At 36.6% G+C, this 12,500-nt stretch overlaps 1 protein-coding gene across 4 annotated transcripts in view; it reads left to right on the top strand.

The window, feature by feature from the left end:
* The window catches only part of wapl (wings apart-like), a 23,446-nt gene that overhangs the window by 9,714 nt on the left and 1,232 nt on the right, over positions 1-12,500 (top strand). For all 4 annotated transcript variants that reach the window (XM_027372405.2, XM_027372389.2, XM_027372412.2 and 1 more), the window contains 12 exons: positions 399-601; positions 1,654-3,329; positions 5,251-5,499; positions 5,662-5,901; positions 6,108-6,323; positions 6,468-6,708; positions 7,415-7,530; positions 8,293-8,404; positions 8,648-8,824; positions 9,635-9,723; positions 9,997-10,098; positions 10,650-12,500. The exon at positions 10,650-12,500 is cut by the window's right edge and continues 1,232 nt beyond it. In XM_027372405.2, coding sequence (XP_027228206.1) covers positions 412-601; positions 1,654-3,329; positions 5,251-5,499; positions 5,662-5,901; positions 6,108-6,323; positions 6,468-6,708; positions 7,415-7,530; positions 8,293-8,404; positions 8,648-8,824; positions 9,635-9,723; positions 9,997-10,098; positions 10,650-10,793 — 3,552 coding nt within the window. In that variant the 5' untranslated portion in view covers positions 399-411 and the 3' untranslated portion in view covers positions 10,794-12,500. The remainder of the gene's footprint in view (positions 1-398; positions 602-1,653; positions 3,330-5,250; positions 5,500-5,661; positions 5,902-6,107; positions 6,324-6,467; positions 6,709-7,414; positions 7,531-8,292; positions 8,405-8,647; positions 8,825-9,634; positions 9,724-9,996; positions 10,099-10,649) is intronic.

Here is a 12,500-nt window from a genome sequence, read left to right as displayed (position 1 = left end):
ATCTTTCAGGAAAAAGATATGGATATCCTATCAGATTTGCAAAGGACAAGTTGATAATGGGTCAGAACAAATCTAATAAATTGTTTAGAGCAACTATACGTGCATTGGGTAATGGATGAGAATAGAGCCGTTTCATACTACTTTAGACAAGGAAGTTAGTAAAGAAAAAATAAAATAAAATAAAAATAAAAGATCTAAGGAAAATAATGTGTGTAAGTTATCTTATCTGAAGTAAAGGGATGTTGATTTAGAGTATTTTGCAGTATAGGAAGATAATATTTTTGTTGGAACTTTACATAAACTTGTAAAATAGAACTATGTATATTTTTTATTTACGTTTTGCACAGTATATAGGTAATGCTAACTTTCACTAATAGTCTTTCTCTCTACCTTTCCAGTGCATTCATCAAGATGACTGGCAGATATAGCCGAACATACAGCCGTAAAAAAGCTGCTCCACCCCCTATCAGCCAGTTCGACAAGCTAGTGACCGAGCCGGGTGGCAGCAGCACCAAGCCCTCGGCAACCAAGACTGCCGGACATGTGGGGAAGTGGGGGATTACGTCATTCACATCAATCAGAAGCATCAATGGAGGCTTTGGTGAGTCGCCCTGATTTTATTATTATTATTATTATTGTTATTGTTATTATTAATATCATTATTATTATTATTGATATTATTATCATTATTATTATTGTTATTATTATTATTATTATCATTATTATTATTATTATTATTATTATTATTATTATTATTATTATTAATATTATTGATTTTTTATTATCACTAATTATTATTAATTGTTATTATTATTATTGTTAATATTATTATTATTATTATTACTATTATTATTATTATTATTATTACTATTATTATTATTATTATTATTATTATTATTATTATTATAATTATTTTGTTATCATTATTATTATTATTTTGTTGTTATTGTTATTTATTATTATATTATTATTATTATGATTATGATTATCATCATCATCATCATCGTCATCATCATTATTATAATTATTATTTTATTATTATCATTATGATCATCATCATTATCATTGTTATTATTATTGTTATTATTATTATCATCATCATCATCATTATCAGTAATGTTATTATTATCATTTATTTATTTTTTATTGTTATTATTTTATTATTATTATTATTATTGCAATTGTCATCATCATCATCATTATTGTTATCATCATCATCATCATCATCATCATTGGTTTTTATTTGTTACTTTGAGAAGAAAGCAAGAACTGTATGGTGATTGGAATACTCAGCACATTTATTTGATTTTCTAGATTATTTTGGGGGGTATTTTTGATAACTTTGTATCAGCTGTGTATTTGTTTATGCTTAGTCATATGGATGGTGCAGGTTTAATGTATTTTGGTTCCCTTGTGGCAAGGATGTCAAGCTACATAGTGTATTTAATGTGGCACTATGATGTATGTATATATAATGTATTTATGATTGTAACTTCCCCCAAATTATTTAATGATCATAAGTTCATCATCTTTAAAATGGTATATATATATGTTTTAGTGCTTTAATTATTGAAAGCATTATACTATGGGTGAACCATTTTGAATCGTGTTTTTATTTTGCTTAAACTAATTCTATATCTGCTCTGTTTACAGGCAAGGATGACAGCAATAAGAGGTCTCACCCAGATGACTCCCCACCATCGAGTATTGCTGACGATGCGTTCAGCTTTGATGGTGGGAGCACAGCCAATGGGGCATCACTTCAGGTGAAACCTCCAAACTCCACATACAGTAAACCCCGAAAATTTTTCAAAAGTAGAAATGTGGATGTGGTGAGTGAGCCCGTCGCTGCAAAACCCAGTATTATTGAAAAGACTCGAGCTAAAGGCTACGATGGGCTGAGTAACCTGAAAATACCGCCCTTGTCCTCCTTTGAGACCCCGGACTCGAGTCAGGGGACAGTGAAAGACAGTGTTGATTTGTCAGACCAAAGTGCTTTTGACAAACTTGTGACAAGTGGTGGAAACAAATCAAACTTCACAGAGGCTCCAAGTGGCCAGAAATCTAGTAGTGGGATCAAGCTTAAGATTTTCAAAAGTCGAAATGTGGCCTCTTGTTCTCAGGAAACATATTCTAGCACAGTGGAGCTGCCCAGTGATGACTCCCGTGCAAACAGCGCCTCGACGAGTGTGGCTAGTTCTCCATCCACTAAAGACTTGAGTGAAGAGAACCGAGATTCGTCAGAGGAGCTCATGCCCTCCAGCTCCCCGCCGGCAGAGTACAAAGAATCCCAAGTCAGTTCAACATCTCTCATATCACAACAGAATGCCTACCATTCTCCTGAAAGACTTGCCTCACCAGACAGGACAATTAACTCGACTTACGATTCTAGTTTTGAGTTTGCGGGACTGGTGGACCAGAGAACTGGGTTGCCAATTTTAGGTGAAGATAGTGACTATAGCTTTTCAGGTACCAAATCAAACAGTGAAACTCCCCAGTTAGGCAGCAAAAGAACCTATGGTACCAAAGTCTCAAAATCTCGAGAACTGAACAAATACATGAGCAACAAAATGGTCTCTTTGTCAGACATTGATACTCAACCAAATACATTGAGTGAAGTTTGTAGTGGTTCCTTAACTGATGATTTTGATATTTTTGGTGTGGGATCAAGTGACTTCACAGAACCACAGAAAACCCCTCCCCCAGTCACAGGGAGAGTGGACAGTCCCACTGTGTCCTCAGGGGGAGGAGGAGAGAGTGATAACTTTGATTTGTTTAGTACAGATTTTGATGAAAATGATATTGAAGACCGGACCAATATTGATTGTGGGACTGGGGTGTTGCCAGTCCAGAAAGACTCTCCTTCAATGGGTGCCACACAGGAAATGGAGGACTTGCTTTTCTCATCTCAGGGTTCATTAATGACTACGCAATCGTCCGCCACTTCCTCCTGTGCATCTTACAAGAGAAGTAATTCCACCAAGTCTGAGCCTGAGGGCGTGAAAAAGCCAGAGCAGCCACCGCTGGTCAAGAAGCGCAGCATCTTCAAGAGCCGTGATGCTGACCGTGATGCAAAGAAGAGAGCAACATACAGACACAAGTGGCATGACCAGGAGGAGAAGGATGATGCAGCTAAGGAGAAGCCAGCTCTGCAGAGCAGCCAAAGTGTGACCTCAGCCGCATCCTCCTTTGATGACTTTGATTTTGATCCTCCAGCCACCCTCAAGAGAGTCCAGACGTGGCCGGGATCCTCATCAACTGCAGACTTGGATGATTCCTATGACAACCAAACAGTGACCAGTGTCAAATGTGCAAAGAATGCAAAACAAGTAAGACATTTTCATGATTTTTATTGTTTAATTTTACTTAAAACCGCTGTGTAAGATGGGTTGAGAAATGTAATGTTACTAATTAACATGTCTGAGTTTTACGCTTTATTTGTATAATATAGAACTGATGGGCAGTAAGCTTCTTGTACTGTGTGAAGGCAGCATAAGCAGTTTACATCACTTGTGGCTGGTTTCCAGATACTTCCTTCACAGCATAGCCATTCCTTATTCCTATTGGATAACTCCGGCATTAGCATTACCATGAAAATCTGAAATCTATAAATCAGGGGTACAGAGGAAATGGTTTATTGATATTCTCTGTTCCTTTTCATGGAGTGTTTGATGATTCTTTATAGCAGTATGATTTCTGGCATATACAGGGTATGCTGTTTGTTGCATAATCTATCATATTTGTATTATTAGAATAAAGCTTGTGAGGAATTTCAGATAGTTTTTTTAGGTTTGGATATCGTTTATCATATATGATCATATCTTAAGCTTTCTCTTACTTGTATCTGTTTTCATAGAATAACCTGAATGTGTGAGCTAACATTCTCATAGATAGTGATGATGAGTCAGGGGCTGCCAAAACTTATGGTATGAAAAAGGGAATCAAAATGGGTTTTAACGTCATGCAAGCAGGGAATGATAAAAGTTGAATTGGATATTGGAATCCAGTACAAACTGATTACTTTTTTTGTATCGGCAAAATAACTAAAGTGTCTGAGAATTGCAAAAGATTTTTATTTTATTTGTTATTTTTTATGTATTTATTCATTCATTATTTTTATTTATTGTTATTTGTTTAGATTTAGTTGTTTATATATTTTTCTACTTTATTTGTTTTTTAAGAAATGTAACTGTAACTTTTGAGGCCTTTTTTAAAATCTAATTTCTTTATTGAATCAGCGGGAAAATGTATTCATGTGCGAGTCATTTATTAAGAAAGACGTAAAGGGCACAATTTAGCACAAGAATAACCAAGCAATGCAAGATGAAGGGAAATTCTAACATGTTAACAAGTGTTCTTAATGCTTTTTGGATTGTCATAGCATGATTATATTATTTTGAATGAATCATTAGCTTTCCATCCTGAATAAAATAGGGTGTCATGATGAGGTTAGTGGTTTTATAACAAGCTCTTTTGAGGAATTCAGATTTCTGTGTACTTATTTAGCATACACATTATATTGATTATTGTAATTAACCCTCTGCCACCGGGGAAGGCATGCACGTACAAGGCAATGCCCACTGTGAGAGTCGTCTACAAATTGTTTTTACACTAGATGGCACCACAAGTACTAAGTTACTACTACTAATAGCTCATCTCTCTATCTTTCTCTTTGAATTTTGGATATGTTTTCATTTTTATCTTGTATTGATATTAGTAATTTTAGTAACAGTATAGAAATTATGATATCTGTAATGATGATAACAGCATTAATACTGATAGCATTCTTCCTGAATGCTTGAAGGAAAGGTGAAATTGGTGGCTGAGCATTTATGGAGACAAATATGATTGGTGACAGTACATCTGCCCAGCAAAATGGGGTAAAAATCTCATTGAAATTTGAGCATAACTGTTGATGAGTTGCAGAAATACCAGACTGGGTATTTCTTTTAATAGAAATACCCGGGGGGGGGGGGGATGATTTTTATAAAGAGAAGCAGTCAAAACCAGTGTGCAATTTTATAAGAAAAAGCAGTCAGAACCAGTGTGATTAAGTTTCCTGTTTACAAAACAAAAATAAGAAGCTGATTTTTTATTTTCTTCTTTTTTTTCTTTTTTTTTCTTTTCTTTGCTTAATTCCAGGTATATATGCCCTACTATTTGTATGTAAACTATGATTGAAATAATGCCTTAGATTTTGAAACAATGCAGTCTTAAATTGATGGCTGATTAATCTCTTTCTCCCCCCAGTATTACACTGTTGTGAAGAATGTGAAAAGAACGCATCAGCTGCAAGAATCTGGCGAGTTCCAGGAATTCAATGATGATGTGGAATACTTCCTTGATGCCTTGCGTTCCTCCATGCCTGTCTCCACCCGGTGCCTGGCTGCACTGAACCTGGCTCAGAAGTGTATGGTGCCAGCCTTCAGGATGCATTTAAGAGCGCACGGCACTGTGATCAAATTTTTCAGTGCTCTCTCAGATGCACACTCAGATCACGTAAGTTCTGAGTCTTTTTTCGATTATTTGTTTTGATTGCGCAAGCCTTCCTGCTGGTGATGGTACTAAGCATATATATATATTTCAGGAACATATCAATTCTCTATATTTTTACGCAGTTATTCTTATAATTGATCATTATCCTTGATTTGCCTTGCGCAGAGACTGGCCATCTGTGCAGCTACTGTGATGTTCACGCTAAGCCAGGACCGCCTCAACATGGACCTGGACCGTGATTCTCTGGAGCTGATGCTGAATCTGCTCGACACAGATGCAGATGCCTCTGACAATACCCTTGTAGACATGGCAGAAGTGGACCACAACAAAAAGAAGATTCGTGAGCTGTGCCGTGACATGCAAAAGAAGGGCCACGCAAAGCATCTCAACCTGAACAACATCACTGTGAGTTTTCTATGAGGATGTTAGGATGGAGGAGTTCTCACTAACATTTTGGCTGTACTTCTGTATAGATATTATTATTGATGATAATGGGATTCATAATGCCATCAGTGTTGCAATTAGTTTTGCAATTCTAATTGGACATCTGGTATGGAATTATTTACTTTCTTGCTGTAATTCTCAAGACTCACATACATCTTTACAACCAGGCTGGCCACCTTGCCATGGAAACGTTGCTGAGTCTGACCTCGAAGCGAGCAGGAGAGTGGTTCAAAGAGGAGTTGCGGGAGCTGGGTGGAGTTGAGCATTTGATTCGCACCATCACCCACTGCACACAGATGTTCACCCCTGACCTTGAGACCTGGACACACCCCCTTCTTGAGAAGTTGTCAAAGGTTGACCGCTGCCTCAAAGTCATAGAAAATGTGAGTGTTTTAGAAATACTGGCTTTTTCTTTTATATGTTCTTGTTCTTTTTTTGTTTGTTCCCATGTCCCACCACCCCCAAGAAGAAAAAAATGGATATCCATTAGGTGAGATCATTAGCTGTTTTTGTTTTCTCTGGTACAGGTGACGCACCAAAACACAGCCAATCAAGAGTACCTCCTGACGTACCAAGATGGCATATTCCCAGAAAAACTCATGTACCTGTATCGGCTGTGTCATGTAGAGGTGCCCTTGTACCCAGTCAGTGATACGGAGAACCAGAAGACCATGGTAGGTGGGATGTCCACCGGCCAGTTACTGGTCCAGACCTTGCTCACCACGATCAAAGTCTTAATAAACCTCACACACAACAGCGGAAAGGAAGGTCAGTTATATTTGTTTTTCTTGAATAAAATGCATGAGTTTTAGTATTATATATGCTTTGTCTTATATCTGCAGCAGTCCTACCATTACTGAGCAGATGCCATAAAGTTTATAGATAATGGGGAATAGAAATGTGTGTTGGATTTTGTAATGATGACAGCTACTGTATTTTTCATAGGCCAATTTATTACTTTGAAATATGGTGGTGGAAAGGTAGTGATTAAGGGAAAATGTTTAAATCAGATACTGTGAATAATTTAGATACTCAAAGGAGCATGCATGTGAATTGTGGATAACGTGCAAAATTTCATTATGATAATCAAATACTTCAACAGTGGGCAATTTGATCACATGTACAAAATGAGTGTATTAGGTTCTGTACCCATACAAGGTATCCCTTTCACATACATGCTGGCAACCCCAAGTGAATATCGGTTGTTAGTTAATCCTTGTAAGGGAGAAAACAATTTTGAGACAACAGGGCCGGCAATCCATGAGCATGGAATGTACGGTAGTATACGTCTCAGACAACAATGGAGCTAGAGTTGATTTATAGCTTTTTGAACTCAATGTCAGTAGAGCTGTTCATGATTGGTGGAATATATTTTGTTCATTTTATTCTTATTTTATATATTTTCTGCTTTTCTTAATGCTGTGGTGCTATTATAATCTAATATTATAATGACTACATTTTTTAATACCTTCAGCTATGGGTAGCCGTCTTCTGGGCAATGAGCAAGAGGTGTATGACATTACACTCTATTGCCTCCTGATCATGCCACGATACTTAGCACACGACACCAGATTCGAGATCTTGATCCTGGTGAGTTAACGGACTAATTAACATGTTTCTGTTGAAGAAAAAAAAGGGCAAACAAAAAAAAAATAATAATAATAGATAAAAAATGCTGATAGTGCACTCACGGGCCATAGCAACATTTCTTACCTTTTTCTTTGTAAAATATCTATTCTGTATTATTAATTTCTAAAGTTTATGTTTACCATATTTTCTGAATAGTCTAAAATGTAGAATATTTTTTTGTTGTATAGAATCCATAATTCATTATTATTGGCTCTTTATTCTAAATAAAGTATATAATGTTTGGTATCATGTGATGACAACCATGCTTGTTATAGAATTTGCTTTTGTATTTTTTTCATGTTAGCATATAAAATAAACTTCTGATATATCAAGATGAATATTTTCTGAAGGATCCAAGCAAGTACACTGCACCATTTCACTGGTTAGCCTGTATTACATACATAAACTCCTTTGTTCCATATTCCCTTGATTAACTGCTAAAACCTTGTTTTTGTCTTGTTGGTATCTTTTTCTTTTCTATTTTCTTTTGTCTTGTATTGATATTAGTAATGTCAGTAACATTATAGAAATTATGATTCCCCCCCTGGTCCCTCACCTGGAGTGACCCTTTTGCACATCAATGTCACACTCTCCTCCTTCTCTACTCCTGCCTCCCCCGTCCCTCCATTCCCACACATGCCACCTGGTGACAAGGGGCTAATAGTAAATTACCGTGAAAGATTATATTTTAGTGATTTTTTGTTTCTGTCTCTTTCAATCAAGGCGTGTTGTCTTCTGCTGAACCTGGTTGAGCATAGTAAATCAAACCGCAACCTGCTGATGAAAAGCAAGGCTCCAGAGTTTCTGGATGATGATGACAATGATTGCTTTGGTGGTAAGTCCTATTGTGTGGTTTGTTTTGCATCCTTTTTCATGATTTAAGAGCGTACACATTGACAGTAAGTCATAAGAAAATTAGGCTTGTTCATACTTCAGACAGTGGCTAATTTATCTTCCTTTTGGGTTTATCACTACCCTATTTTTGACATTTTTATCTTAGACAATATGGGAATCATATGATTATAATAGATATTTTTAAGCTTTTTAAGATTTGTGATGTAAAAACTTTCTCCTACAGGCAAAGGAGAGAGGAAGGGGGCCATGCAGGCTCTCGTGGAATTGTTCTACCGCTGTGAGGAAAGTGCCCGGCAACAGGAGGCCCATACAGATGACCTCATTGACAACGACTTGTCGGAGAAGGCACAGAAGGAAGATGACAGAAAGGATGATGAACTGGAGGAGACCGTAGCCAAGTGTGAGTTGGAGAGAAACTTGTACTAATTTGTTGTCTGTTTGAAAGGTTTTCTTTTTTGCTTATTATCACTTAAAGTTCTTTTTTCTTGAGATAGGAGGGTATATACAGGAATCTTAACCGGTTGGATCTATGTTCCTCACTGCCAGCAGGTGGCCCAAAATCTTTGCATTAGGTTTTCTTGGGTGGCAACTCTCACGGGAGTGGTGCAGAGATTTCTTTCCTTCCCTTTGCATTATTATGTCTCTTTTTCATAAGCGTTCTTTGCTCTTTTGCCATTTTCGAAGGGCTATATTATGTCATTTGGTATGCTGCATCATAATGGTGTAATAGAGTTTTTTTCATTTTTCTAATTTTTCACGACTACCTTCATACCCTCAGCCAAATGCTTTAATGCAAAAATTTGGCTAAGGAGCATGTGACAACAATATACCCTCATATACATACATAAATATACATACATACATTCATGTGTATACATATACATGAATATATATGTGTGTGTGTGTGTATGGATGTATGTATATTTTATTTATTCATTTATTTATTTATTTATTTATTATTTATTTATTTGTATGTATGATGTATATATGTATATATAGATATAGAAAGATATTTATTTATTTATTCTTATATTTATTTATATATACATTTAGTTTCTTTTTCTTTTTGTTTTTTTCACACTTTTTTTTTTTTTTTTTTTTCTGAGTGTCTCATATGTGGGATACCTGTCGCAAATGGGTTAAGAGCAGTAGAAAGTGGACAGTGGTGTAGAGGTGAATAGGCTTGCTTATTTCCCTTTTCTCTTTTCAGTGCTACAAAAGGCAGGCCATCACATGGAGGACACACTTGTAGCTGCATACACTGCACTGCTTACAGGCTACTGCATCATGGAGGACGAGGTGAGCAGTGAGAGTGAAACTTTGAAGTGTGTTTATTTATGTTCTTTTATGCAGACTACAGTAAAGAGGAATGTGGAATATACCTGAATGTGAGAGAGAGAGCGAGAGAGAGTGGGAGTGTTTTTTTCAAATATTTGTGATTATTGTGTATACTTCTGTGTATATATATGTACTTCATTGGGCATCAATGTGATGTAAAGGATAAGTATTGTATTAGTAAGCAGTTCTTTCTTTTTGGATGAAGGAGTTTTCACCCCTTTTATTTTCTGGCAGGAGTGTGAGGCTGAGATCCGAAGCATGTTACCTGATGCCAACTTCAATCTGATGGTTGTGGTACTGAAGAAGTTCCTCCACTTCATGGACCTCACTGCCACGGTAAGGTTATGCGACAGCAGAATCAAGGTTCATTTTGACAAATAGCGGAGAAAAGGGAAATAAAATGTTGATGGAATACTCGGCGTATGAGTGGTAGCTTTCAGGAAATGCGTAGGGGTACAGCAGGTATGAAGAGATTTCAGTTATTTGATGCTTTCAGGTTAAGAGATATACTCTTAAATTTTATATTAGGAAGTGTGTTTCTTTATTTCCCATTACTTGTGGGGAAAAAAAATCATTTTGATATTGTTTTCCTTGAATACCAATATTGTAGCTATTAGGGATTGTTTGTAATGGAATTCAGTTTTAATGAAAAATGAACAGTTCTTTTCTTGCTGAAATGCATATTTATATGTATATTTAAATAAATGGCGCATGGTGGGTAATCCACTTAGACAACATTAAAGAAGTCAGTATTTGAGTGCATTTTAATTGTTGTTGAATTTATCACTGAAGAGGAAAAATGCAGTAAAACAAAAGAAAAGAGATTCTTGATGATTCAGCAAAGGGCAGTGTAACAGCCTTTCTCTTTCTTTCTCCTTCCCATGCAGACAAGCCTCCTCAGAAGCCTGAAACCCACCCAGCGCGTGGTCAAGTACATGGAGAAGCTGGACCGCACGGAGCAAGAAGAGGCAGAAGAGGAGAGAAAAAAGCAGGAGCAGAAGGAATTGGAGTTTGATGCTTTTGGTTTTTAATTACACAGTAATTTCAGAACGAATTTTCTTGTCTCTGTATATAGGAAAGTATCTTTATACAGAGATTTTTTTTTCATCTATTTTATTTTAATTGTCATGAAAATGTGATAATTTGTAAGTTGTTCGCAGTTTATTTATTTATTTATTGTTGTTTTTTAATGTAGATCACAGCACAACTGTGGTAGAAAACAAAAGAAAACAAAACCATCAAAATTCCTTATATTTTGGAGAGTACGAACAATGACACAATATTCAGGAAAACTTATAGAAATGAGAGCCTCACATGAGGGAGATGACGCTGGTCATCCAGCTGGAATTACCCTTTGCTCTTTGGGTCTCGGCTGGTGGCGGGACGGTCACTCCCTCTTCCTCTTCCTCCTGATTCTTTTTTCCTTTTTGTCTGCGGCGCCAAGAGTACAATTTGCATTTTTCTCCCATGCATCCGATGGTAGCTTAGGGTAGGTAGTGCAATATTCTGCAGCAACCTCCACATTTGTATTTTTTCCCCTCTCTACCATTCAACTCTTACTGGCCAACCAGAAAAATAATAAATAATAATAATATAATAATAAAAAACCAAAGATGTCAGAGCACCTTGAGAAGCCTCCCGCTGGGCTCCACACTGCCCTCCCCCCGTCTCCTACTTTCCCCACACCTTGCCACCCACCTTGCCACCCCCTCCCTACTCCCCCTACCCCAGAAGGCACAGCAGGAGACCCCCGGGCAGCATGCATCAAGGATACAGGACGGGAGAGAGGTGTAGCTTGTAGTGTTATTCTAGTGTGTAGCCGAAATGTAGTGTCTTTTACAGTTAAACAACAAAAAAATACACAAAAAATTTGAGAATCCTGACAATTGTATGATAGATGACTATTTTTTTGCCAAACTGTATTTGAATTTTCTGTATTGAAGTCAGTATCCACTCATTCTCTGTCTAGCAGTGGTGGCTGATTGAATGCATGTTTTTTATGTGAGTGCATCATATATTTTTTTCCTGTTTTAATTATTTTTAAAAAACTTAAATGTGTTACTTTTATGTGCAGGACTTGGCAAATCTTTACATCCACATGAGTAGAGGACATTTTTTTCACGTGTGGGGTAAAGGCATGCAGACTCCTCTGGAAATTTTTGTTTCTACCAGTGACCTGATTTTATTAGTGATGAAGGGAGTGCATTCATGTCTTGACGAGGGTTAGTTTTTATTTCTCAAACTTTGTGTGAGAGTGAAGAGTATGCATGCTGTTATAAATGTCTCATACATTTCCAGCAAAAAAAAACAAAAAAGAAAAGAAAAAAAGAATGCACCAATTTTTTCTTTTTCTTTTTTTTCCCCCCTCTTTTCCTTCTTTTCTTTTTATATAAATGAAGGGGTTCCCGGTGTTGAACCTTTGACCATTTCCTCTTATGTAGTAACCTCCCAGAGATCTCAGAATATAATATTTTATGTTGATGATTTCATCTTGTCTTACATTTTTTTTTTTATATAGATATACATATTTTCCCCCTGCATAACATGATATTTAATTCCCTCCCTTGTAAACTGATGAAGAGTGAGATTGTGGTATCACAGTAGTTGTGTTCATTCACATAATGACGGGCAACACATTCACAGAGCCAACTTTTTGCTTAACTTCTCTGTCTCTCATTATTTTCCTCTCTCTCTTCTTCCTCAACTTTAAAAAGAGTCTAGTATACACCAGGGGCAGT

The sequence above is a fragment of the Penaeus vannamei genome, chromosome 30 (genome assembly GCF_042767895.1).
Source record: "Penaeus vannamei isolate JL-2024 chromosome 30, ASM4276789v1, whole genome shotgun sequence".
Lineage (NCBI taxonomy): Eukaryota > Metazoa > Arthropoda > Malacostraca > Decapoda > Penaeidae > Penaeus > Penaeus vannamei.
Note: the sequence above shows the minus strand (reverse complement) of the source record. Positions and strands in the feature narration are given on the sequence as shown.